The sequence below is a fragment of the Zophobas morio genome, unplaced genomic scaffold (genome assembly GCF_036711695.1).
Source record: "Zophobas morio isolate AGI-343-1 ecotype UQ-CSIRO unplaced genomic scaffold, CSIRO_AGI_Zmor_V1 ptg000011l, whole genome shotgun sequence".
Taxonomy (NCBI): Eukaryota; Metazoa; Arthropoda; class Insecta; order Coleoptera; family Tenebrionidae; genus Zophobas; species Zophobas morio.
Window position 1 is genome coordinate 2776620 of NW_026972116.1, and position 26805 is coordinate 2803424.

General features: G+C 31.5%; 3 protein-coding genes across 4 annotated transcripts in view; 2 read left to right on the forward strand and 1 right to left on the reverse strand.

The window, feature by feature from the left end:
- LOC135126671 (uncharacterized) overlaps positions 1 to 26805 on the forward strand; it is a 38774-nt gene that overhangs the window by 1845 nt on the left and 10124 nt on the right. The window contains exons 1-2 of one of the 2 annotated variants that reach the window (XM_064052728.1): positions 21456 to 21541; positions 21704 to 21897. In XM_064052728.1, the coding sequence (XP_063908798.1) occupies positions 21716 to 21897 (182 nt within the window). In that variant the 5' untranslated portion in view covers positions 21456 to 21541; positions 21704 to 21715. Of the gene's footprint in view, positions 1 to 21455; positions 21542 to 21703; positions 21898 to 26805 lie in introns of those variants that run through there. The other variant, XM_064052727.1, reaches the window with a different exon arrangement.
- LOC135126745 (uncharacterized) lies at positions 272 to 15624 on the reverse strand. The gene is made up of 5 exons (XM_064052865.1): positions 15456 to 15624; positions 4500 to 4881; positions 4279 to 4443; positions 540 to 647; positions 272 to 407 (listed from the first exon to the last, which is right to left on the reverse strand). The coding sequence occupies exons 1-5, from the start codon at positions 15622 to 15624 to the stop codon at positions 272 to 274; spliced, it is 960 nt and encodes a 319-aa protein (XP_063908935.1).
- Positions 15814 to 21133, forward strand: LOC135127406 (uncharacterized). The gene is made up of 4 exons (XM_064053847.1): positions 15814 to 15962; positions 16014 to 16204; positions 20704 to 20811; positions 20906 to 21133. The coding sequence occupies exons 1-4, from the start codon at positions 15825 to 15827 to the stop codon at positions 21108 to 21110; spliced, it is 642 nt and encodes a 213-aa protein (XP_063909917.1). The 5' UTR covers positions 15814 to 15824; the 3' UTR covers positions 21111 to 21133.

Below are 26805 nucleotides of genomic sequence, written 5' to 3' on the forward strand. Positions count from 1 at the left end.
TTCTCTCGTTGGAGATAATTTGATGTGCCCCAGTTTGATCCTATGAAAAACTTTATCATAATGCAGCACCGTTCCAGAACTTTAACAAGTTTCTACATTCTAATAAAAAAGTGATGCTTTTTGCACAGACACATTTGGTGGAGGCGCCGGTTTCTCAATTCACTTGAGTGTTCTTTTTGTTACAATAAATAAAGTGCTGACTCTAAAAATATTTACAATGCTGTAGGGCAAGTAATAGCAATTTACATGACCTTTTAAAACAGTTTATTGATCAAGAAAATGAAAACATGTTGCTCCAGATTGAGTTGTCACATGTTGGATACATTTCAGTGCAATTATGTTGTTTGTTTGCGGCCAAATCGTACTCGTCTTTTTCTTCGTAACCTTCATCTTCGTGATGTCTCACACTGAAAACAAACATTCTGAGAGTCTGGTCAATCCGAGGCAATTAAGGGTCGATTTTGTTGCGAATGTCTCTCGCACTTAAAATTGCGAAGAAGAGAAACTGAAAAGTAGGAAAAGATTTATGTAGAGCATACCTAAAGATAGCTTTAATAATTTCTTCCATAAAGGTGCCCCGTTCTATGGTTGCTTTGCTGACTTCGCAAACGGCCTTTAGTAAACAAGATCTGCCATCCTTACTTAGTCTGTAAATAACTTTTGTTTAAACAAAGACAAAGTCGCTAATACAAACAAGGTTCATATTAAATTAAATGTCATCAGGCAACATCCAAACTAAGTTCTGATGGTAACGAGTTTGAAAAATTCGCAAGCATTTATTTTTATAATTCTTATAATAATAATATAAGAGGTTTCAATGCCAGTTTTTGTAGATTCCAATTTTTTATAGTTTCAGTTGTGGTATATGTTACTGTGTCGAGTAGGGAAAAAAGATATCGAAATATGTTATTATACTTATAAAATGTAATAATTAATTGTTGTTTAGGATGTAACAGAGTACAATCTTGAAGTTTGGTGCTACTTTAATTTATATGATTTTATTCTATTTTAGAACCATAATCTTATTTATAAGCACCCAAATGCGGGCTTAAATTGGCCTTTTTAGCACAAATCTGTCAAAAATTGCTAAGCAACAATTGATTGTTCATTTACACTAATCAATTAATTATTCAAACACGCTTCGATATTCAACGTTTTTCTTAAGTTGGAAAAATGATATTTTATCAAATCATTACCTGACCGACTTCAAATTCTTCTAAACTTTCGTTTGAATGAACGTTTTCCGCTGCTTTAATTTACATTTTGAAAAACGAATTATCAAATAATCAACGTGGTATCCATAACAACATCAAAATAATAGCCAGCTATGTATTAAAATTCGCATCGGCACAATTCACACAGTCTTGCCGAAAATACTCAATATTTCGTTAAAAATAGTTTAGAAACTAAAATGGAATAAAACGTTGTATGTACCACGTGCATAATTGTCGATTGTGGCACTCGGGAAATTAAAAGCCCTCCTTCGTCGGGCTTTAAACATTCCCTCGTGCCACAATCTCCCTGATTATGCCCTTAATACATAAATAACTATTATAGTCCTTGTAAAAAACAATGCATTTTAAATCTTTGTGTTTTGCACCTTGTGCATATAGATAGTGATACAGACGAAAAATTTTAAGGGTATCTTTCTGACGGAAAAATAAGAAAAATTTCAGATGTACGATTATAAAGTAACAATTAAAATAAATAAATAAATAATATAGAAAAGCTTCTCTTATAACATAACAGTTCTTAAAAACGACCATTATCAACTGTAATCTATGCTTTTATACCCTGCTGCATTGATGGGTGCACGGGTTGGAAAATCTCGGAGGATGTCTTTTTTCACAAGATGCGAAAATACGTTTCGTAACTCATTTTTAATAGTTGTTCTATAAACTAGCCATTTAAGTTGATATCAGAAGAAAAATTCAGAAGTGTACACCCCTGGCCTCTTCGATCTCCAGAATTAATTCCTTTATTTTTTTTTTCTTTGTTGTTACTATAGATCTCTAGTTGATACCTACAACACCAACTAAACATAATGACGAAGTATGTATTACAGTTGACGATAGTCGTTTTTTTATTATTATTATGAATTTATTTTTTTGTAAATTGTTCTTTCTGAAAAAAAAATGTATTAAACATCATGTAACTTTAAAATCATGCGTTTTTACGCTGGTCAAGTTTTTCACGTATATTATACCGCGTGTCTGGAAAATGGCGGAATAACTCTTGAGTACGTTATATACGGGGGTTTCGGGAGTCTCGAAAAAATAATAAAAAAATTCTTTATGATGTAGATTACGAAAAAAACGTAATTTTATAAAAGTAAAATTGGCAACACTGCACACACCTAATCCGTGAATACTTCCGGCTTACTTTCTGGTTTCTTAGTAATGATAGTGATTGAAATCCACCTTCGTTTTATATCAGGCAAACATTGTTGTTAAATGGAATTTTATCAAGTTATTGCAAAAACAACATAGCCATATCTTTGTGCATTCTAACGGAAATGGTAATTAAACATGGTCATGGGCGAGAAAAATATTAACTAAAAGTTTTACTACTAGTTATTCTGATAATGAATGAGTTATTTAGTTGTTAAACGTAGCAAATGAACCAATTTTAAAATCATTATAACTCCACCAAAATGTGAGAAGGATTTTTTTTACTATTTTTCCCAGACTCACCAGTTGATTGTTATGAGCGTAGCGGAGAGTTAATCCGACATTTTCCAGACACCCGGTATTATAATGCTTTAGAAACATCTACTAGTTCTTCAAATTTCTTTTCAGTGCTTCATTTTAAAATACATTTCGTGTCTTCATTTTCTAGTTTCTGAAGAACTTTGATGGTGAAGACTTATGTTAATCATTAATGAAAATACCTGCGATTAAAATAGTAAGAATTTTAAAAATACTTATTAGAAAAAATTGTACCATATGTAAATAGATTTTATTCATGTTTGTTTATTCACTTGCCTTTACTGATTTTTACAGTAACAGTTGTTGTTTCTGCTTTTCCTTTCGTTGACTCAGTACATTTTTATCTGCTAAATTTTATATTAAACTGCTGAGATCAATGTATATATTTAAATAAATTTTCTGTGCACTTAATTAAATACATAAATCATTGTACATGCAACAGTGTTTGGACGGTGCTAAGATTACCATAATTCTAGAAAGTTGTTCAAATTTACTTTGTATTTTAGGAAAGAGAGGTGACATGTGAAAATAATAAGTAATGGTAAATCATGGACTATAATTTAGTGCATACGTGATTCAGAGACGCTTTTTTGTTAGTTTTATTACCCAAGAATTCTTTATAGCGACTGCTGGAATATCAAAAGTTAACTTTTCCACACAGTAGCATCGGTCGTAAATATACATCTTAGAGTACATAATGTTCTCTTATAACTTCAGTAAAGAAAATTTCTTTAAGGAAATTTTTTTGAAGATACTTTCAAGTGTTCTTCTACGGCGATTCTTACACCATAGTTAAAAATATGTCTGCTTTCCATGAATAGATTTATTTTGAAAACTAACAAAATTATTGACTACAGGAACACCGTGCCAAGGAATATTATAGTGGTTTTATGATTTTGACTCCTTCGCTAGCCTTATAAACAATAATGCACCTGATTAGATGCGATTTGATGACACTGTCCCCAACTTAAACAGCGGATATTTATTGTATTTGGCTAGCCCGCTTCACTTCTCAACAGTATAGGTTTTTCATAGCGATATTAGTTCATAAAACCATTATAGTTCTTGGCACATTATAATCATCGAGTTAGAAGTGACCACTTGACAATATTTAATAGTTTGAAATTAAAAAATTTTGCAAGCTGAACAAATAGATATACTTTGGAAATTAGACATTATTTCCATTCTTTTAATTGGATTCGTAAGAAGCTTTTTACGTTACAAAATTGAAACAGTGCCCATCTTTTTACCATAGACCAGAGTTATTATTATAGAAAGAAATACTTGGAAAGTTTTATAAAGTGGTAAGTTGCTGGTTTAAAAAGGAGAAAATCTCTATATTATTTTCTCCAATTCTTAACAGTTGATGTAAAATTCAATTAAACATTTTTTTTTTATCATTTCATGCATAATATGGAATTTTTTAAATCAATTAATATTAAATAGCATTAGTCATTATTAATATATTTTTTACATATATTAAATTGGAATGTTTAGATAACATTAGGTAATTTAGTTTATGATTTAGGTCATGGCTGAATCGTTAGAAGTAATAAAAAAAGTTATTTACCCAGTAAACAATTTTTCAATTTTTGTATACAAATCCCTTCGTGTCCTCCTATATACTTTATGGTAAACAGGATGCAAATAAGTTGTAACAGGTTCACTGTGAACTTTTCGTCTCTTTTGCTGAACATTGTTTGCAGCTACACTTGTTCCCTTTACTGTCCTGTATCTGTAAAATTTCGACATAATTATGTTGTGTAATTGCAGAGTTAAACTTTATATTACTGGTTGTAATTCCTATTAGACATCGGATTTGAAGAACTGTAATAATTGTCCTTCTTTTTATCGTGAACACTTGTAAAACCCTGATTTGTCGCGCTTAGCTTAGAGTATCCTTTGATGGTGGTGTAACCAATTGCTGGTGGTTTATTGATGAGAAATGGATTGTAATAGGTTTTCGTGTAAGTGACAGACGTTGGTGATTTGGTATTTTGTAACGTCCAGCCACCGGATGTGTGCTTTTCGGGCTTGTCAATACGATGCAGGAGTTCCGACTGTCTTCTAAAGGGCACAAAAGGATCGTGCGGTAACTCCCATGCCAACGCTACAGTGGAACCCACAGTGAAAATTTGACCCATACCAATGGAAGGCGTAGTAAAACAGAAAACTGAAACAATGTAGAATTTTTTTATAAGATTACGTTTTTGTATCAATTAGATTTTTTGAGGTATTTTTATTGCAATATCGTGGTTCATATAATCTAAGGATACAGATTTTCCGTTTTCGTTTTTGTGTACTTGGTGTTCGATCCGTTAGACGTTTATTATGAAATAAATAATATGTATTTAGCAAAATTTTGAGAAACCATTAGCAAATTTTTGGTGGGAATTTTGAGACAAATATAAAAATTTATAACTATGCGTTTGGTAATTTCTGAGATTGCTTATCTAATAAATTTACCAGCAGACAATAAATGACAGACAGACAGGCAACCTAGATTTTATGGTCCGGAAGTTATGAAATAGTGAGAAAACATGGACTTAAGCAGTGGTAAAAAGGATCTAACTTAAATAGTTCCTTAACTTACGTTCGAGAACTGAAAAAAATTACAAACGCAGTAAATTAAAAAAGCATAATGTGTAAAAATTTTACGGGAGTAGTAGTTGAATGTTAACATTTGAACATTTTATGTGTTTACTATTATTTTTATTGTTTTTGTTATCATTACAACTATATCTTATTAGGATAATGTTCTTTACAATGTCAATATGTATTTCGTTTCGCATATATAGAAAAACGGTATTTAGACAGGAGCTATAAAATTAGCTTATATTCGATCTGCAATATGTATGGACACGTAAGTTCGTTTTACATAAACTGTCTCTAAAACTGAATACGTCTCCATCGAACGGTTCTTGGCTACTATGTATAAGGCGAAATTTTAACAAGAATCTATGACCCATTAAGTGGATGAATATAAATATGTGTTTTCTTAAAAAATGGCGTAATTATTATAATAGAATTACTGGTAATGCTTCTTATGACAAGTGTATTTTTAAAATTCCAATGGGACGTTGCTACCTTATTCCTGCTACAGTCAAAGAGGTCAAAAAAATTACAGTGGTGTACATCTGCGTTACAATATTTTGTGAGATAAACAGCCATACGCGCGTTGTTGTGGCATAAATTAAATTAAATCTTAATACCTTAATGTACATTTTTGAAGAAGTATTTCTTGAAACGAGCGGAAAGAAATGAAATGTTTCGCACCATCACAAGAGCAGATTTGAACCACACACCCTTAAATCTGTCGAACACCGAAGAAATCCACACCCCCCACACAATAGACAAAATAATAAGTGGGCTAAAACAAAAACAACTAGATGGAAAATTCTACAAAGACTTAGAAGAAACTCATGTCAATAAGAAGATGTCATTGATTTGGTTAAAAAAATCAAGTTTGTATGCCGAAACAGAAGGATTTGTGTTTGCTATTCAAGACCAAGTAACCAATACCAAGAATTACAGAAAATACATCATCAAAGATCCGAACATAAGAAACGACTGCTGTCGCCTCTGCAAAGCAAAACCTGAAACGATCCAGCACATAATCTCTTCCTGCAGCATCCTAGCACAAACTGACTACAAAGCTAGACACGACAATGTCGCCAAAATCATCCACAAAGAATTAGCAACACTTATGAACTTAATCGAAGATACGACACCCTATTACACTTACATTCCATCTCCGTTTCTTGAAAATAACAAATACAAATTATACTGGGATCGCACAATACTTACAGACTTAAACATTACAGTTAACAGACCAGACATCATACTTATCAAAAAACACACGAACGAAGCCATTCTCATTGACATTGCTGTTTCTAACACAAACAACATTATTCAAACATACCACACCAAGATTTCAAAATATCTACAATTATCGATAGAAATGAAATCCATGTTGAATCTTAAAAAAAATTCAATTCTACCCCTAGTTATCTCTAATGTAGGTGTAGTTCCAAATAGCTTAGTTGAGAATTTAAAGTCTTTGCATTTGAATGATTCAATAATTATCAAAATTCAAAAAGCTGTTTTGTTAGGAACATATCATATTGTTCGTAAGTTTCTTGAACAGTCTGATCATGTCAGTCAGATTAGATTAGCACCAGTAGGTCAGAGTAGTGTAGGTCACTTTCCAAGTGATGCGCGGATAAATGGTCGGTAGTTACGCTAGACTTTTGGGGATGGGGTGAGATTAGAGAATAATAGCAGACTAATTTGTATGCTGTAATTCTAAAATCTCGAAAGTTGTTCTGTTAATCTAATCAATGCATATCATTACTTGGTCTTAGTACCCGTAATGATAGAAGTCTTGCCTGAATGCCGGTCATTTCCGGGTCAGTGGTGGGTCTTAATCATATATAAATATTCCATAAAAAACTAAATTGTAGGTTACCCGGCAAAATAGAATATCTTCACTGTCTGTATGCCACTCAAAGGACAGTACAACTTTAGTGTGTAACGCTTTTTCTATTTCAAATAAGCAATAACTAATAAGTGATGAAATATTGAAGAATGCGCGATGTGACTGTATCTTGAAAACGATAGAAATATTGAAATTCTATAAATCCCATCGTTTATAGCTTGAAGGGAAAATCTTAATTTAGTATACTGCAGTGTGACGCACATATGGCGTCGGCGGCGTGACGCAAACATATGTTTTTTGAGTTGAAATTTTTTTCAACTTATTTTGATAGACTATAAGACTGCCATTAAGGTAATATACGAATTTTTAAACATACAAAATTAAAGGTGAGTCAAATAAAGGACTATCACTATTTGACGACAGTTCGAACATATAATGAAATAACTACTTTTGCAACAGATCTTGTTGATTATTATGAAAAATAATATGTGAGAATTTTTCAAATTGTAAACACTATTTTTAATTTTTTTTGGCGTTATCACAACATTCATATCATTTCGCTAGAACAATTCAACTTTCAGAAAATTTCTTCCGAATAAGGTGTTTGATATTTGGAACTCCCTGCCTTATTAGTCTGTAGTCGACGTTCTAGACTTTTGCAGCTTAAAATGGCCTATGATGGTTTCACTTCAACAACTTATATCCTATTTGTCTATTATAATATTGATATACTTTAAAGACCATTCTCTGCCCAATTTCTCGTTTTAATAATAGTAATAACAGTAATTAAATAAAACACGGGATTTTCTTAATACCGGATGATCCAAGGTGTTACTGATAAGGGGAGGCTGTGATCAGCGCACGTAAAGGATGATTGATAGAAAGTTAACATTTATGGGGAAAAACAGGGCTAGCTTGCATTTATCAGTCACAATCTCACTGTGAGAAGCTTTAGTGATGTGAAGAATATTATTTATATAAATTATTTATTAAATATGTATTATTTATGGATTAACATACGTGAGACTACACTGTATTTTTTATTTTTTTTTATTTAACTTGCATTTTGTAATACTTACATAAGTATATTATACTGTCCTGTGATTGGATAATAATCTGTTGGGAAATAAAGTCTTATTATTAATATTATTTATTTTGAAAATATTTGGAACCTTAGATCATATAATAAATAGATACCAATACTCAAACTGAAAGGTGTGACTAGACATGAAGCTATCTGTTGTCGTTTTCTACGTCCAGGGGAGTAGTATAATGCTATCCTTGTGTGATCACCACATCTTCATCTTTGTTATATGCATTTCATCTGTATATGTCTATTTCACTTCCATCCTTGTACCGCACCAGCGCAACAAATCGCTTTTGACAGATGTTTCTTCTAACCTCTCTTTCGAGTTGCTGTACAAAAAACAATTTTAGAATTTAGAACAAAGATCCTATTTTAAGTGATGTAGTCATAAAGGATCACAATTGCTGCCAAATAATTTACTATTCCTTTCGTTATCTACTGCGAATTATTTATAAAATCAAGCTGTCAACATCTTTCTTCCGAAGTTAGTTCAGACATACTTCCTAAAATTTAGGCGCGCAAAATTCAAATAGTGATCAGGCAAGGATAGCTTCATTGTAATCCCTCCATGCACGAGAGAGATGTGTGACAGTAGGATGTCGTCACAGGCTGTCCTAGGGAAAGAACACGGCATGGTGGTATCTATTTATTGTATGATCTAAGTTTGGAACATACTGTACAAAAAAAAATTGAATATTTACACCCTCTGAAGTACAGTCCAGCTATTTTAACTTCTTCGAAAAATTATAAATTTAAAATAACCCTTAATAATTTAAAGTAGAGAAATGTATGGATTGCTAAAAGTAAACCATAGACAGTAAAGAAAAAACTAAAGTCGCGATCTTTTCTATAGAACCACTCCCTAGTGTAAATTTTCAAAATTTGTTTGGTGTAAGTGACCTTGACGGGTTTCTGGGGGAAAACATATGTGTCAAAAATTTGACAGGTTAGATGGCCCCATTGTCAATGTAGATATTTTATTTGAATAAATACATGAACAGAACATACAGTCTGCACGGGATACAGTGCGGCATAGCTGAGGGCAACCGGAACATTCGTGTTGTGCTAGTTTCGATTGCCATATCAACTACCGCTACCAACCGCGTTCGGCGTAAAGTACTAGATGACAGGGCTACCAACTTGACTTTTTATCGAGTGGTTTCGTAGAAATGACCGCTACTGTATTGGCTACATTAGAAATTGAACCCCGGACCCTAAAAAATGCAAAGCTTCTGCGGTTGCCACTGGGCTATACTCATTGTTTCGTATGGTACGTATTATGTAAAAGAGCATTATTACGAGAAATTTTAAATAATAAAAATAATAATAATATTAATAAACAAAGTCAAGGCAAATCCATAAACTACAGGTATAGAAGTTTGTAATTTTTTAAAATTTATACGGCATGCATTAAGCAAAATGTTGAAGTGACGTCATCACTTTATTGGTGGAGATGGTTAGGCAAATTTTGGTTATAATTTTACCATTCACACAAAACTCCTAAAAATACATAGGTATAAAATTTGATGACAATAATTGGTCTGGTAGTTTCGGAGATTAACTGTCTAATAAAAATCGACATAGACTATAGATAGACAGTCGACAAACATACAGAAACGGGAAACTACTTTTTTCATACTCTAGGGGCCATGAAATGTCAAGAACACATGAAAACAGTCCGTCGCTCGATGGACTCTATTACAGTATTTCCTTCACTTACGCTCGAGAAGTAAAAATGGATAGTAAAAAATCTATTATTTTTGCCATTTACAAGAGAAATCTGTACTTTGTAAAAAATGTTATTGGATCGTTCAGATCAAATGAATCGTGATATTCATAAAATCAGAAAAAGGTTGGCATTATTCTATGGGCATTCTTAACCTACGAAGTATTTACAACTGTCAGTAGTTCCAGAATTAGCATCGTATTATGCACTCCATTATAGTGGTGTGTTCCACTTTGAATCTTTTGGTTAACTAGACTTTACAGTAAACTATTTTTATTTTCAAACGGGTAAGTACTACTTCTACTCGGCCGGTAAGTAAAACATTTATACCCCGCCGGAGTAAAAATAGAATACGTTTATGTGAAAATCATCGTGGTTGTCAACTATAGTAACTAATGTAAGTCAATGCACGGCAATTTTTTAATGAAGTAAGGAGACAAGAAACAATCATTTCAACAGAATATTAATCGGTTGAAAATAATATATTGTATTTCATTCGGAGTTTATGCGTTTATGTGATTCGTATGGACTTAATTCGCCTCACTATCGCTCGGCGTTTAATCGTCATACTCCGTCACTTAAACTCCTAATAAAATACGTATCTATTATTTTTCCTAATATAGGCTATAACGTTTAAAATTATTAACGTATTGTTTTGATCTTCATTTTTGATATTTGTATTCTCCTTTGTTAGTGGCAGATTATGAAAAGAATAGCCCTTTTATTTAATGTCTACTTGAAAACGTCTTTTACTGACCAGAACTTATTTTTATTAATCATTTGTAGTTATGGTAGTATGTAAACAAAGTTTACTTATATGTTTAATCAATAATCAGGCCTGCCTGCATGTAATTCATCACTCAATTTGATACCATTGGAAACGGTTCGTTCAACCAGCAAGTGACTAACAAAAGCTGTTATTTGTAACTGTTACATTGGTGTCCTTGTCCAGCTAAGTAGCAGTTTTTGCCATCACCGTAAAACACAGTATTCCATTTACAGAAATGAGAAAACTGACAGTTTGCAAATTTAAGTACCCTCTATAAATAAGTCGAAACGCTCTTCAGTTTTTTAGATTTGCGGAGGTACTAAAATTTTAAGTAAGATTCTCGATTTTCATCTATAAATGTGGCGCAGTTGAGAATTTTTAAATTTGCATGATCGTTTTTTTTTACATAAAAATGTGGATATGTTTAAAAAATGCTGGTTAAAAAACCATTGTATTTGACCTTATTTTTCAGGTGCAATCTAAATGTGTACAAATACTTCGGTCCTACTTCCGGTTTCACCTAATTCTAAATAATGCCAACGTGCAGGGATGTAAAAATGCTACCTGCCTTAATCGCATCTCGGGAGGGGTACATAATATAAACCTCATTACAAACCAACTTTTCAAATAATGGCAGCAAACATCAAAGTCTAGTTTATTCTCACCACCTTGGCGTCTATGTACTATTTTAATAATTCAAGGGGAATGTGTAGTTTTCCGGGGCTAGGTCGTTGGGTCACGCTGTATATATTAACTTTATTCCTTAAATTAAATTTGAATTTCCTATAAAATTTAAGCAAAAGCGTGCGTCTTTTAATTTGCTTTTGATGAAAGTTTCTACAAAATTGAACGTTATATCCGAGTCTGAACCTTATTTCACGACTGACAGAATTAGAAGCTGTGATTCTCTTTTTAAATTAGGAGTGCTGCACGTGCCGGGCCTCTGTTTTATGAAAAATTCAATAAAATGCCGATGTCGTCAATACATAGAACCCGGAAGTTTCGGTTTGCGTTTAACGGCTGTTGAAAGTGGAAGAAAGCAATTTGTCATTCGTAAGTTCGGACGTTTATTGTTTCAGATTTAGCTGAAGAATGATTTCAGTTAGTGGTAGCCAGTTACTGATTCTTTTTTCTAATTAATATGATGTATTAGGTAATTATATTAATTTTTTTTGAGCAGTAGTGTGGTCGTAATTCCCACTAAGAGAAACACTAATTTTATTATTGTGTTTTTTTTAGTTTACAAAAAAATCGTGTGATTTAAATACTTAATTAATTATAATGTGCGTATGAATTTTAAAATTGTAGCTATAAAAGATCGTCTTGTGCTGTATGTTTTAAATTAGGTTTTTTATTAAAATTTTTTAGTGACCTCATCAAATTTTTAATGGAGACAAATACTTATAGTAATTTTGATACGTACATAGTGTAATTTTAATAATAAGAGGACGGTGTTTTCAAAACTCTGTAATGTATGTTCTAAGATAAATAGCATAATTTAATGTTAAAAGTATGTGTATTTGTACATTATGTATATGCATAAATCATATATGTATAGTGTATTATAATATATAATACTTTGAATTGAAAGAGATTTACAGAAAAAAAAAAAAAATAGGTGGCGATGAACAGATAAATTTTGGATAGCATTTTATCATCTAGGAGTACTTTATATTTTTAAGAAATGTTTAAAATTTCGCAATAGTCAGTCAGTCCAGTAATTTTATAAAATCGCCAGTAGATGACGGACATACGGAAACCGGAGATCGACATTTTCGTATTCTAAAAGTTGTGAACTGTCCAGAAAACATTCGTCAAAATGGTCCTATTACAGTACTTCAAAAGCTTGCACTTTTTTATTTTTATTACATGATACAAATTAATACAATATACAAAACCATGTTTCTTTGAAAAATTATAAAATTTGATTTTGCGAAATTTTACTTTTTTTGAGATAACCATTATAGTACAGTAAAAATAATATAGAATACTAGTCACAGTGTAAGGGAAAAAAGAAAGGGCCACGTTGGGATCGAAAGCGAAACCATTTTCGCGTTGCCACTCCGAATGTGGGCGCCTAACCGCTTTATGTTTTGTGATTTTTTTGCTAAAATTTGAATACCTAGAGGAAACACTCAAAGTGGATTCATACATCCCAAGTGCCGGAGTATATTGCTGTAAGACATTAAAATAATTTTAATCTAGAAACTTTTGAGATGACGTCATCAAATTGTTAGTAGGGTGATTAGCAAATTTTGGTTACATACAAAATTTGACAATAATCGGTCCAATAGTTTTGGAGATTCTCTGTCTAATAAAATTGACAGACGATCGACAGACAACAGACGAAGCGGGATACTAATTTTTTGGTATTTTGGGGGTCGTGAGACATTGAGAAAATATGAAAGCTTAATTTACACTCTGGAAGTTAAAAGACCACATACATTTTTTGTTTTTGCAGTTTAGATATAAAACATTGGTTTTAAGGTTACTGCATTATTTTTTGGTATACAAACTTGGGGTTACAGGTTTATATTTTAAAAAATGTCACATATTTTATCATATTTATTATTTTATCACTAAACAGGTACAAAAGCGAAAACGGTTGGACAAATGTTTGAGACGACCAAGAAAAGACGTCAATAGAAGCCTGTTCTCAAGTGAGATAACAACCAACGAAGAAGCTTTAAAAAAGAATACCATGACACTCAGAGAAACTAGGCCAAAAAGTTCAAAACAAGCCAGCAGTGATGAAAGCAGTGAATCTGAGGCGTATCGCGAATATGAAGACGATATTGAAAAGGACATTGACGAAGATATCTGCATAATATGTGGTGAATTCGGTAAAAACAATGAAGTTTGGTGGCGTTGTGTTGTATGTGGTAAATGGGCCCGCAAAACTTGTACCGAGTCAAACAAATTTCATTTGTGATTTTTGTAATTAATCCGATTGGGTTAATAGCGGCCGGCGGTCATCATTACCTTAAGGGTAAAGTGTAATGATGGCCACAAAGAAGATTTTTTTGAGTTATGCCATTTAAAAAATATGTTTTCTTGAATGTTCATATTTTGAATATATATTTAGATACCTTTGTTTTAATAAATAAATCATCTCCTTATAGTTTATTTCTCTTTGTTTCAATAAAATCTAGCAAAATCCTTAGGCGGCTACCATTCGACAAACTCCCCCTAACATCTGACATTATTTGTCACAGAACATCATATTGTTTAGCAATTTACGATGTTTATAATAACATTAATAAATGGTTTGCAAGATTTCAGTGTTGTCGGTTTTGTATTTTCTAAAATAAATTTTTAAATTTTCAGGCAAATTTTGTTTCCTAAAAATTTAAATATTTGCTGTAAAAATAAAAGCTAATTAATAAACCGCAAATAGAGAAGCATTTTATTTTTGAAATTTAAGTAGGCTTTATCTAGCAAAGTCCTTAGATGACGTCATCAAATTGTTACTAGAGACGAGCAAACAAATTTTGGTTAGGGGTTTACTATCTACATGATAGTACATTGAAAACTCCACAGTATTTCGGAATAAAACCGGCACCAGGCAGAAAAATAAATTGATGACAGATAAATGGAAGCGGGAGATCTACATTTTTATATTATACCAGCTTACGCTTGGGAAGTACCTACAATGAGTACATATATTAGTTTTTGATAGATCCGTGTAAGTCTTTTTGTTTTTGTTTGGATAAAAGTAAAAATTATAAAAATTTAAGTTTTAGATAAAAAAGAATTAACAATAAATGAGTGTAAAAAGCAACCACAGAATAATATAAACAATTAGGAATGAGCTTATTCGATGTATTTTTACGGAGAACGAGAAAATAGTACCTGGAATTAAAATGTATATATTGTAATTGAAGTATGTAAAAGAAGGAATTCTCTGCAGAGTCTAAAATATTCACGAGAAATCAAATTAGACAAAAGCGTAAAATTATATTTTACGTACAAATTCAGTACGTGAGTGAGTGAAATACGAAATGTGCGAAATATATCTGCAGTTCAAACGTTAGTGCAAATATGATGATACATGTAAGTATATTTGTAATATTTTTTAGTGAATGCAAAGTGTATGTAGTGAATGTCAGGCAGAAAAAGCTCAAATAGTCTGTAATACTTGATTAAAATTTCTTCTTTATTTTATTTAACACAGATCTGAGTTAAACCCAGATAATATGAAAATACAAATGTGTATCCCCGATGAATAGCTAAACAAAGCTCGTTATACATTTCAGACATAACGAATACGCTTCAAACACGCACCGCAATAAGTTACGTTTTGTGAAAAAAATAAATTACCGCTTTGTGTTCAGATCTACCATATCGTCAGTGACAAGTTGCCTAAAGCTCATACAACTGTAAACTTAAAAGAAAAAGGACCCTCTAACTTTATATAACACTCAACGATTAAATTTATAACTTCAATAAAACCGGTTCTTTTATCAGTTTATTCCAATCTTTCAGTTGCATTTTTACAATTAGCAAAAATCCCTCTTTTCTGCATTTGTGTCAAATCAAATTTTTTCGGTATCGACGAAGTGTCTACGTAGCGAATTCCATATATTGCGAGGGACTGTCAAAATGAGATTCAAATGATATTTTATCTGCAATCAATACTCGCGAGATTGACACTTGTGTGGTGGTTTAACGGTCTGAAATGCGTATCTACACCACTTAACACACAATAAAAAAATGAGAATACTGACCTAGTTGCAGAGAGCTGCCTTCAGGAAAAATTAAGTATCGTCTTTTCCGTGACAAAGTTTTGCCGGTGTCGTTGATTCGTGCCGATATATCATTCTCTAAACTTTGCAGGGTTGTTCTTATCATTAAAACTGCGAAGAAAAGCGAAAATAGGGCGACTTTTGCGAACATGGTTAGTGTGACTACTATTCGCACGCTTTACTAAAATTGGTCTTGATAAGGCGTTAATTGTTTCAACGGTTTGTTTCATAGTTGAACGGTACTTTAGTAGTTAAATATTTAACCTCGTCGTGATTAAATTATCACAAGTAGCCTAATTTCAGATTTTATTGACCGCAGTTTGCCCAAGTTTTCCAACTTGTTCATAGAGGATGGAGATCCCCTTATATCTCATTGGAGTTTTTATGTTGTTTGTTCCTGAAATAAATTCGGGTGGATCTAGAAATGACAACGTTATTCTTTCGCGTCGTAAAAGATATGTAGCTTTCCCAGACGGATCTACTCTGATCGTAAGTTTTTTCTCCCTTTTTTTTTTCACCTCAAAATTGCAGTATTTTTAGTGGGCGTTTTGCATGACGGCTCAAACTATCCTTCCAATGGGAATTTTTACAGAGGGGGTGAATTGGGGTGTTGCTTATGATTTGCCCAACAGGACCACGTTTAGAGAGTATTTTGAGGATAAGTCTAATTACATTCTAAGAAGAAGACACCGTAGGGATTTGTACAGTAAGGCGGAAGTTATCATGGATTCGTAAGTGCTTAGTATACATCCATTCGAGGTTTAAGTCCTTTAGGGAGGGTCTGAATTGTTAGAACGCGGCCAGAGCTGCGCTGCCAACTTTTACATCATTTTACATGTGAATAATGCTGCCGGTTTGCGAGTTTGCGATTTGTTTTATTTATTTCGAAAGTTTGTTTTAGTTGTGTATTCGAAACCGCGGTGTTTGTGAACCGGGTCTGGAATTAATAACCTCATGATAGAATTGAGAATATTTTAAAATTAAAAATTGTTGTGTTAGTTGTTCCTTGGAACTAAGTTGTTTTTATACATACATTTTTATCCTTCATTAGGCCAATTTCGTATTGTAATAATTTTTTAAATGTAATTTTTTATGTAGGTATATGATGATAATTGCGAAACGGACCTCTAAGTTATATAAAGTATTAGTAGAAACCCAAAAGAGTAAAATATTTTCAATAAAATAGTGTACCACATTTCAGAAGTTCCTTAACACTAGAACTACCGGAGAGGTCAAATTGACGGTTTCTATATTTCAATGATACATAATTTTTGAAAGAGTAGCACAATAAGGCTGCTACTCCATGACTTTTCCTAAAATATACTTGAAAATATCTAGGTAAATTTTCATTGAAGTCCAGAAGGTTGTGTAGGTAAAGTTACAGTAAATTTGCATAATTACTTCTAAGAAGTAATTCTTAGAAGTAATTTAAATTAGCAACGACTTCACAATTGGATGAGGATTTTATGCTTACCATTTCATAGAAATATACAGAAGTAACTAGCAAAAAAAAAACATCGGCAAGACGTCATTCTGAAATTGGCAGTAGAAGTAAAAAGTTCCTACATTTTCCAAAAGAAACCAACAATTACACCTAACACAGTAGTTGATAATAAAACGCAACGTAAACGGCGACAAAGTCAGATTGATAAAAGTAAAAAGAACAAAACAAACGAAGAATACCTAAAAACAAAAATGTGGCCTTGTACAAAAAAATTAGAAAATTGAGCAATTGTGTAAATTGTGCTAACAATAGCTGAAGGAAGAGTTATTATGGTTTTTCTTTTGTTTAAAAATTTGTCTATTTTACAGGAATACATCTTTTTAAAGAGGGTTATATTATCTAAAATTGATTTGCTTGAAAACTGGTTGCCGTCAAATTGACCGATTCGGTGCTCCTAAGTAGATAAAAATGCTGGTATTTTAGTGTTAAAAAATTGTTGATCGTAAGAAAATATACCAAGTACATTTTAACCTTAAATATTTTTTCACAATATTGATTTTCATATTTGCCTTGGCAGTTGTTGTGTGCTGTGTTTTCTAAGTAAAACTCGTAAGCCTCGCAGAAGTTGATTTTTCTAGACGGATGTATTTTTACCGACGTAAATTGTAGTAGTTTCTGGAGATTTCTTTTCTTTTACTAAAATTTATTAATACGTTTTGGTTTAAGTACACGAAATTATTCTTAAAATCTGTTAGGTAGACTAAAAACTTAATACAATTTAAGATGTACCAAATATACAACATTAATAATTTTGTAAAATTTTTTCGTTGTTGAAGTCCCGATTATAAGGAAACAGATGCAGCCTGCGTATTTATAGAATTGAAGGGAAAAATAAGTGTGGACTATTTATTAAATTACTATAGAAAAAGAAGCATCTTATCAGTATATTTCAAGATCATTTTTCTAAAAACAACTTGTAAAGACATGATCAACTTCGATGACTTCATTGTCGTCCATTAGGGACTGTAGTTCTGGAAGTTCAGGAAAACGAGATAAATTTTTTGACTTCATCAGTAAAATATATAATAAATTACATCAATTACTAATTTTTGAGATATCGTGTATAAGCAAATTTTAGATAAGTTTCATGTAATGCAGTTTTGAGATGATGTCATCAAGTTTTAAGGCAAAAGATAAACAGATACATTTTAACTAAATAAATAAAAAATAAATTTTAAAATATTTACAAGATTACAGAATAGTCAGTTGTTTGATTTCTAAGTTATATTGTAAAATATTGATGTAAAATTTTGACTTTTCACAGACAACATAGAGATGGTAAATGGCAAACAACAGACGGAAACGGAAGACCAATTTTTTTTGTATCCTAGAAACTCCTCTGCATTTATGAAACGTTGAAAAACATGAAATTAGCAATTAGACAAATATTTACCCTAACTTGCGCTCGGAAAGTATAAAAGAAGACCATAGTTAACGTTAAAGGGTCATCTAAAAAGCAAACATAAATATATAACATAAAAGAGAATGAAATTTTTGCATTCATAAATTACTTATTGATTAAATGAATGATTAAGGTCAATTAACTACCGTGACATATGGTTATTAACATCCTAAGCTGTTTTAAGTCTACGCCGATCAATGTAAGAAGTATTTTTACATTTCCTATGAGTCTCATGACAGAAAACTGTTCTCTATATTTTAATACTTTTCGAAATATTAGACGTTTAGGAGCAGTTCGTACTGTAACCTAATTGAAGCATTAAAACTTTATCTTGAGAATTTAATTTGTTGTATTTAATTACACTAATTACACACTAAAGTCAACAATTGTATTTAAACCATGTTTTAATGTTCCATTTTGGCCAAGTATCTGTAGCAATCATTTATTGGTGTTTTAAGAAAAAGAAAAAAAATAATACTAAACCACCGTAATACAATTTGTGATTCCTGAGAAAATACTTGATTTGATAACTTGTTAATTATTAAATGACTAAAGGTATACGTTTTTAACCAGTAAAAATTAACTATTTTCCATCATACAGAATATTCTATTTTTGTGAAACAACATACTTTAATAAAGTCCCACAATATTTTTACATATTCTAATTCTTCTCTTCTTAGATTTTACAAGCTTACTTAATTTTAGAAAAGTTCCGTTTCGATGTTCCCAATTATTTCAATTTTTTTAACAATAGTTTTTACAAGCTTGTTTCTTTTAGCAATGCTTAGAAAAATAACAACAGGGTAATTTTTAATGTTTGTGATACAATATTTTATGATTTTTACTATGAGTCTTTTTCTAGGGGATTATGCTCACAAATTATTGATTATAATGGTATTTGCTTTAATTAAATGTAACTGGTCCCCGCTCCACTACAATAATTATTGTTTTAGTTTTTGTAACACCTCCGGCTTATTTTCCGTTTCACCTCAAGTGATAATAATTTTTCTCTAAAATGGTCACTTTAGAGTGTTTTCACTGTACAATCGATGCCATCAAAACAATTCATTTATTTACACGTGCCAGTTTATTACAGTTAAGGTTAATTACAATTTTAATTTAAACGGTTCATTATCGACAATCTTAGTGAAACATACATTTTTTACTTATCACCTTTTATTTTTGAAGAATAAATTCAACTTTTGTGAGGGACACACTTTATTTTTATTTCTTTGAAATGTTAAAAAATCCCTTCTAATTGAATCACAATTTATTTCGATTAAAATATACAGTCTACACAGGCCGCAAGGCGAAAAATGAGAAACGTAGGTATACAATTTTTCATTGTTTTTTTTCTTTAAATAAACGTGCATAACATTTAAAATGTCTGAAATTTGGTAGAATATTTTTATAATTCATAATTTTGGAAGTAATTATTCAAAATACAGTTTCTGAAACAGTGACGACCAAATTTTAAAATTTTTGAAAGTATTGCAAAGTTCGAGATGTTTTTTGCACAGTATGCGCAATTTAAAAATGTGGAATTTTTAGTGTTTAGCAGTCTAGAGATAAGCAGTAATAATGTGGTGTTTATTTATTTATTATTTGTTTTTCGAATTTTCAAGAATTTTAATATACTCACATTCAGCTATATTGTAACGTAATTGTTCGTTAATCTGATACCAAGTCTTCATATTCTCAAATGTTCCAACTCTTCTTCACCTTGTTAAGATAGTTTTGATTTTATGGACAATTATGTCATTTCAGTAAATCGATAAAATGTAGGCTCCACATTATGACATATGTACTGTTCTCGTTATTTAATTTTAAGTAACGTGGAGACAGACGTCGATTCCTATCCTAAATTTCTACAATCTCTACTTCGTGTAACTGGATCCACATACATCTTTATTTAATTTCATGTTTGACATGATAATGTGACATGAACTTTCTTCTGTCTCCAATTAATAATATATTACGAGTTAAATTGAATTTTTCTGGGCACGTACAAATATAGATTTCAGCTTAAAGTACAGAAAATTTTCTACTTTATTTACGACCCACGTAAGGAAAACGCTCGTGGATGAATGCGTTAAGGGTATCGTAAAAGTAATGGCGAAGCTGTCCCTGTATAACTAAATTAAAGTTAAAACGTAAAAATAAACAAAACTTATTGTGTTTCTAAGGAAATTCGTCGTAATAGAGATTTATTTGTCACAAAACAACAACTAAATGCAATCAATACTTCGAAATTGTTTATTTTTTATTCCCAAATTTTCATTATTTCATTGTTAAAGCTTTTATCAGTACAAATCATCTTTCAGAATGGGTTTTGATGGCAGAAGTTGTATCTATAGAGCTTTATGCGAAGCATCTCGTTTGCGTCGTAAAAGTCCCACTTTATCAGAAGAACTGATCCGCCTTGTCTTCAAGTAAGTTATTTAGTGTTGGCTTGTCGAGATTGAAAGTCGTTGCAAACGATTTCCCCTTTAACGGAGGAGATAATTAATCTGTATTGATTGATAGGTTTCCGGGACAGAGCATATCGCTATTCGAGCCTGAAGAGCATCGCTTATATCATTCAGCGTATCGACGAGGACGAGAAAACAAGCAACAGGATTGTGCCAGGATGTTCCCGGCATGTTCAATCTCGCTCATAGATCTAGCTTTAGGATATTACAACGATTACGCAGAGGAACCTCATTATCAAGTATCAAGATCCAATTTATGACGGAAATTGATGCAAAAAAAATTCTAAAGAAAACAGTTTTATAATTTTGTTTCAATAAAAATTTGATGCTGTACACCAAATCTGTTTGAATATTCAACCCTGTTTATGCAACTGTACTTCTGAATCTACCTTTTTCTCTAAGACGTATCTCGCTTTTGCTCACAATTACATTTTGTCAACAAGACAACATTTTATTTTCTCATTATATATCCGTAACTGTTTTCACAGTTACGTTTCAATTAACAACCGCGCACCAAGGAAATGTATTTTCGAACATTATGATTTATGGTTGTTGACGGTTCGAGATGGTGATTACTCGAATCATATTTCTTTCTATCACGATTATGGTATCTATAAATAGTGCTGCTAATGATAAGATTTTGTCCCGTAAAAAAAGATATCTTGTTTTCCCAGAGGGATCGAGTTTATCTGTAAGTATTTATGGTTTTAAATTTGAAAATTCAAGAGGACAAATTCAAACCAGAATTTGTATGCTTTTTTTAGGAGTAATTATTCAATGGTGTACGAATCTGTTTTAATTTTAGATTCTTTGGTTAACTTATCTTGTTACATTAACCCAATTTAATTTTCAGATAGCAATATGCATGACTGCTCAAATGGGGATAACGCCAGGTGAAATATTCACGGAAGGCATAAACTGGGGCATTTCGTATGAGCTTCCGAACGACACGAAAACGTTTAAAGAGTTTCTAGATAAACCGAAAGAAGTCGTACAGAGGCGGCATAGGAGAGATCTTTACGATAAAATTGAAAATATCATTAAATCGTAAGTTAATGCCATAAAAGTTATCATTGGAGTTCAGTTCTGTAATTCCTATATAAAAATAGTAATTAAAACAGTATTATTAGTAAATGGTTGACCGTAAATTATGAATTTTCTAAAGACTTTCTTTCTTATTATTATGTTTTTTTGTTCCACTCAAAAGTCCGACATAAATTGCATTAATACTCAGTGGCGGCTCGTGACCCTTTGAAGTAGGGGACACAATTTGATTGATGAGTTAAATACGAAGATATAAAACAGGCTGTTATTACCAATTAATAGACAAAATTGTGTGACGGAAATAAATACAAAAATACATTAAAGAAAAGTAAAAAAGTACTTGTCCACATACCTTTGGTTTTAAATCATTACTGAGAAGACGCACAAAACAAAATAATTTATTATTTTTTTCACAACCGCACATCCATAAAAGTTTATCATGCTTGTTATGTCTATTAAAATATCTATCAAAGTTTCTTGTTTTGCCATGAACACTTTTTTTTATTAATAAATCGGGGGTGGCCGTTCCTAAATTTTTTACTAAAATGTTACTGTCGTAAGACAGAACGATTTTTAATTAAATATGCAACTGAATTAATTATTTCTATTTAAAATCAAACAATTTCACTCGCTCAGAATGAAAATGAAATCCCGCAACTGATGGGAGTTACTAGTAGTGGTCACTGTTCGAGCAGGACCCGATTCCAGCTGAATACAGCGACTAAACGCTTGGTTTCCATGGCAACGGTGTAAACAAAACGTCTAAATGAGGCATGATTTGGTCTCCGCTTTTATCAGCACTTCAGCAACGTATCATATATCCAAGACAGAACATCTTTAGAAGTTTTGTTACATTTTATACAAATGGAGCAAGATAAAAAAATAGTTTTGATAATTATGACATAAATTTCCGGATAATTGTTTATAGACGTTGTAATTTTGGGGGCGCACGTGCTCTGGCTTAATAAAGTCATTAAACTATGAATGAAATGTAATATTTTATTTTCAAACGATTATTTTCTGCCTTCTTGTTCATTAAAAAATGCTTTGCATTGACTTACCACGGTTACTATGCTTGACAACCTCAATGATTTCTACATGAACGTATTCTTTTTATACTCGGGCATAATAGTATAATGCAGTTTATATAAATGATTATTGGGTCGAAAGAGGTCATGGAAGCGTGCTGCCTATCACTTTATATAGACTTTACTAAATGCCCAAAGACTCACTACATATACCACACGCATCTATACAACTAGTTGCCTAAATACTTCATGTCTAATTAAAAAACCATTGTTCAGTTTTCTGTTGCAACAGGAACTCCTGCCAGCTGAAACGATTTTGTCAAAGATGTTTGTGAATTCAGCTAGAGTCGTCTCAAATCATCAACAACTTTCTCAGATACTGAAGGTCTTCCAGTAGATTTCCTTTTGTTGAGAGTGCTAGTTCGACCAAATCTGTTGATTATATCTCTAATGTGAGTTTTTAACGATGTTTCTTGATTTTGCAAATCAAGGTTTTTGTCCAGATATTCTTGCTTTCAAGTGGTTAGAGAATACACCCACCCTCTGTTTACGAATGTCCGATTGCGATAATAAGACATAACAATGAATGTGTCTTGTTCCAACGGTGTTCGCTTCCTGGCAAAAAAAAAACAAATTTTCGTATGCAAGCACCAAGAGTTTTGAAAACGGCTGTTTTGTTATTTTGCGCTTGGATCAACGAGAATTACTGTAATTCACACTTGAAAAACACCAGAACAATAAAAGAGATGACTTTAAATGACAGGTTACAAATAACATCAATGACAAGTGAGAACTATTATAATGAGTTATAATTTCAGCGAAGCGGGATTTTTTAAATCCACGGCGAACTACGCCCTTAGGATTCATAAAAACCCTAGGTATATATGTATAGTCCGGCGGAGAATAAGGCGTACTTATACGCCGCTCAAACACGCTGTCAAAAAAATTGGTCTAAAGAGTTTAGACACAACTCTCCTGGCTGTCGGAAACGTGACGACTGCATGCCTATTATGTTTTTTTTTATTACATCTTTGTGACGGGGCATTTAAAAAAAAATGTGATGACGTCATTAACATTTTTGCAAGGACACGTATATCAGTTTGGATAGATGTAGTGTAATGCTAAAAATAAAAGTACTGTATTCCCAAATTTTCGGGAAAATGAATTGGGTCGTCTTGAATATTGATTTATAATCAATAAAATAACGAAACAGTTTACTCACGTATGCCGCGTGTATTCGCAGAAGCGACATGTATAAGTATTCTTAATTTAAGACAACAAGCGGTAACACTTGTTGAAACTATATACGTGAGAGTGTAACAGAGAAATTGCAAACAATACCGATGGTCATCCAGACTTTTTTATTGGTTCGACTTCCGCTTATTATATAAGACATTGAATTTTATTTTATTTGATGGTGTAATTCACAATTGGTTGATTATAACTTGTCCATACCACGTTTGTAATGTTAAAGCAAACTTATAAATAAGCATGCTACGCCTATGTTTCAAAGGAGTCTTTACTTTACAAAATTTTGCGTCTATCAAATTAGGTTGGTGCAATGTAATACTAATAATAACAGTGTTGTATCTCCAAATTTTCGGGAAAATGGAGTGAGCTATTCCTGATTTAATAAATAAAATAAATTGACCCATTCATCAATTTTTTTGAGCCATCTGTTAAGCAAATCTAAAAAATTTGAATGGAATGATAAATTACAAGTACAGACTCATCATATTTTGTACATTTTAGATAAGACTTATTCAGCAAAATTTTGGGGTGACGTCATCAATTTTTTAGGGGGGATGAGCAAATACATTTTGATTAAAAATTTATCATGCTTATGATAATTTTAAAACATCTCCCAAATTTCAAAACATTCGGTTTTGTAGTTCCTGATTAAATAAATAAAATAAATTCACGCAATGATAAATCACAAGTATTGACTGATCAATTGATCATACTTTGCATATTCCAGATTGGAGACTTAAACCCCGGTAACAATGTTCTAGTCAACTGTTGTGATAAATACCGTCGTGAGTAAAAAATTTTGGTCCTCAGTGTAATTTTTTTACACAAAATTAAATGGCAGATACTGACACTGACGACCAGAATTTTTTGCTCGCGACGGTATTAATAAAAATCATCTTGTTTGTCAATCACAGTAATCATGTTAAGTCAATGCGAGGCAAATTTTTAATCAAGCAAGGAGACAGAAAATAATTATTTCATACGAATATTAATAATATGAAAATAAAATATTGTGTTTCGTTAGGAGTTTAAGTGACATTATAGTTATGATTCGTACAGAATTAATTGTTTATATTCCTCACATGGAGTATCATTTAAATTACTAATAAAATAAATATCTGTTATTCTTACAGACAAAATAAAAGTAAGGTTTTTAAATATTAGCATTGGTTTTTGTATGGAACTGTATAAATGTAAGTATATAACTCGTATCTAATTGGGATGTTTCTGTAACGGTTCATTGTTAACGGTTTTTATCTTTGTTCAGTAATAATGTTTATTCTTTATTGTTAAAAAATTTCGTAAAGTTTTTCACATCGATTTTCCTCTTCTTTAAGGCATCACGATTACTAAGAATAGGAAGTCAGGATGTCTTTTTCAATAACAATTTTTTTATAATTTTTTTTGTAAGTTATTGGGAAAACAGTTTTAATATAACGATATTACTGATACATAAGCAATGTTACATTTGAAGGTACATTTCGATTAAGATTTTGATAAACCAATTTTCGATTAACACTACGGATTGGTCAAGGGAACGTTAATTTCTTCCTGAAATTTCTAAAAAGTTTATCATCTATTAACCTAGACACAGTAAATAATAAAACTTGTTAGTTAGTTAGTTTAAATAATTCGTAAATGTAAAATCTAAACATATTCAGTTTTTTATTAATCGAATTATAACGAGATTGCTTGTTTCTTGAGAAGTCTTTAACATGTCAACGACAGATCACAGACACACAAAAACGACAAACTTGTGTTTTAATTACGTAAAATGAACTTTTCTTTTGAAAAGTATATAGTGTAAGTTTGCCATGAACAGATTGTTTTGAAATTGTCAAAAATAATAATTTGTCTACAGTTGGTCGATTAATATTCCGCTAAACAAAGTTAATTTAACTATTTTAAAAATGCACGTAAAATATTGTTTTTGATACAAAATTTAAATGTGGAACAGAAGTAAGATACCGCAAGTTTAAATACCATATGTCCATTTCAGGCAAATTCTTAAGACTTACTAACAACAACACTACAAAAGCATGTATATTTTGATTACTTATTCGCAACATAACGTTGTAGCTTAGTAATTCCAATGTTTTTGTTTTTGTTAACTCTGTTTAAAAAGTAAAGTTTGGCATATCATCAAATTTTTATTTAAACTTCTTTTGTAAATATGTGCAATTTGTAAAATTAGTTTCTTATTGGAGCATGTTTTATGGGTTAAGAAAATTTAAAAATTTTATAACTGTTGAGTAGATGTCTTAGAGAAAACTGGTTATGAAATTATACTCTAGCATACAACTTAACTTTACAGAAAGAGTCGAGAAGTATTTTTAGTAAGCGACCATCAGGTTACATCTAGAATAAATTAACATACTATGTATAAAAATAACATATACATAATAATAAATGTGAACAATTATCCTAACCATTAAGTAACGAAACGAAATTTTTGAAACTTGTTTCGCTTGTTTAAACAGGACATACCACGAGAGCATGCAAACAGTGATTTACATTACTTTTTTAAGGTATGTTGAAGTTAAAATTTGAAAATATCTGAAGAAAACTGCCCTGTTACTTTTAAAGCAATGAAATTCTGGTTTGACGAATGAAATCGATCCCGACATTTCTG

Bases quoted from the DNA above. Each gene is read 5' to 3' on its own strand.
- LOC135126745 (XM_064052865.1), bottom strand. From the start codon at position 15,624: ATGTTCGCAAAAGTCGCCCTATTTTCGCTTTTCTTCGCAGTTTTAATG. The intron at 4,444-4,499 runs GTAATATAAAGT...GAAATTTTACAG, and splicing joins TCTAATAGGAATTACAACCA to ATACAGGACAGTAAAGGGAA. The intron at 648-4,278 runs GTAAATAACTTT...AGTTATTTACAG, and splicing joins ATTGAAAAATTGTTTACTGG to ACTAAGTAAGGATGGCAGAT.
- LOC135127406 (XM_064053847.1), top strand. From the start codon at position 15,825: ATGGAGATCCCCTTATATCTCATTGGAGTTTTTATGTTGTTTGTTCCT. The intron at 16,205-20,703 runs GTAAGTGCTTAG...ATCATCTTTCAG, and splicing joins GCGGAAGTTATCATGGATTC to AATGGGTTTTGATGGCAGAA. The intron at 20,812-20,905 runs GTAAGTTATTTA...ATTGATTGATAG, and splicing joins CTGATCCGCCTTGTCTTCAA to GTTTCCGGGACAGAGCATAT.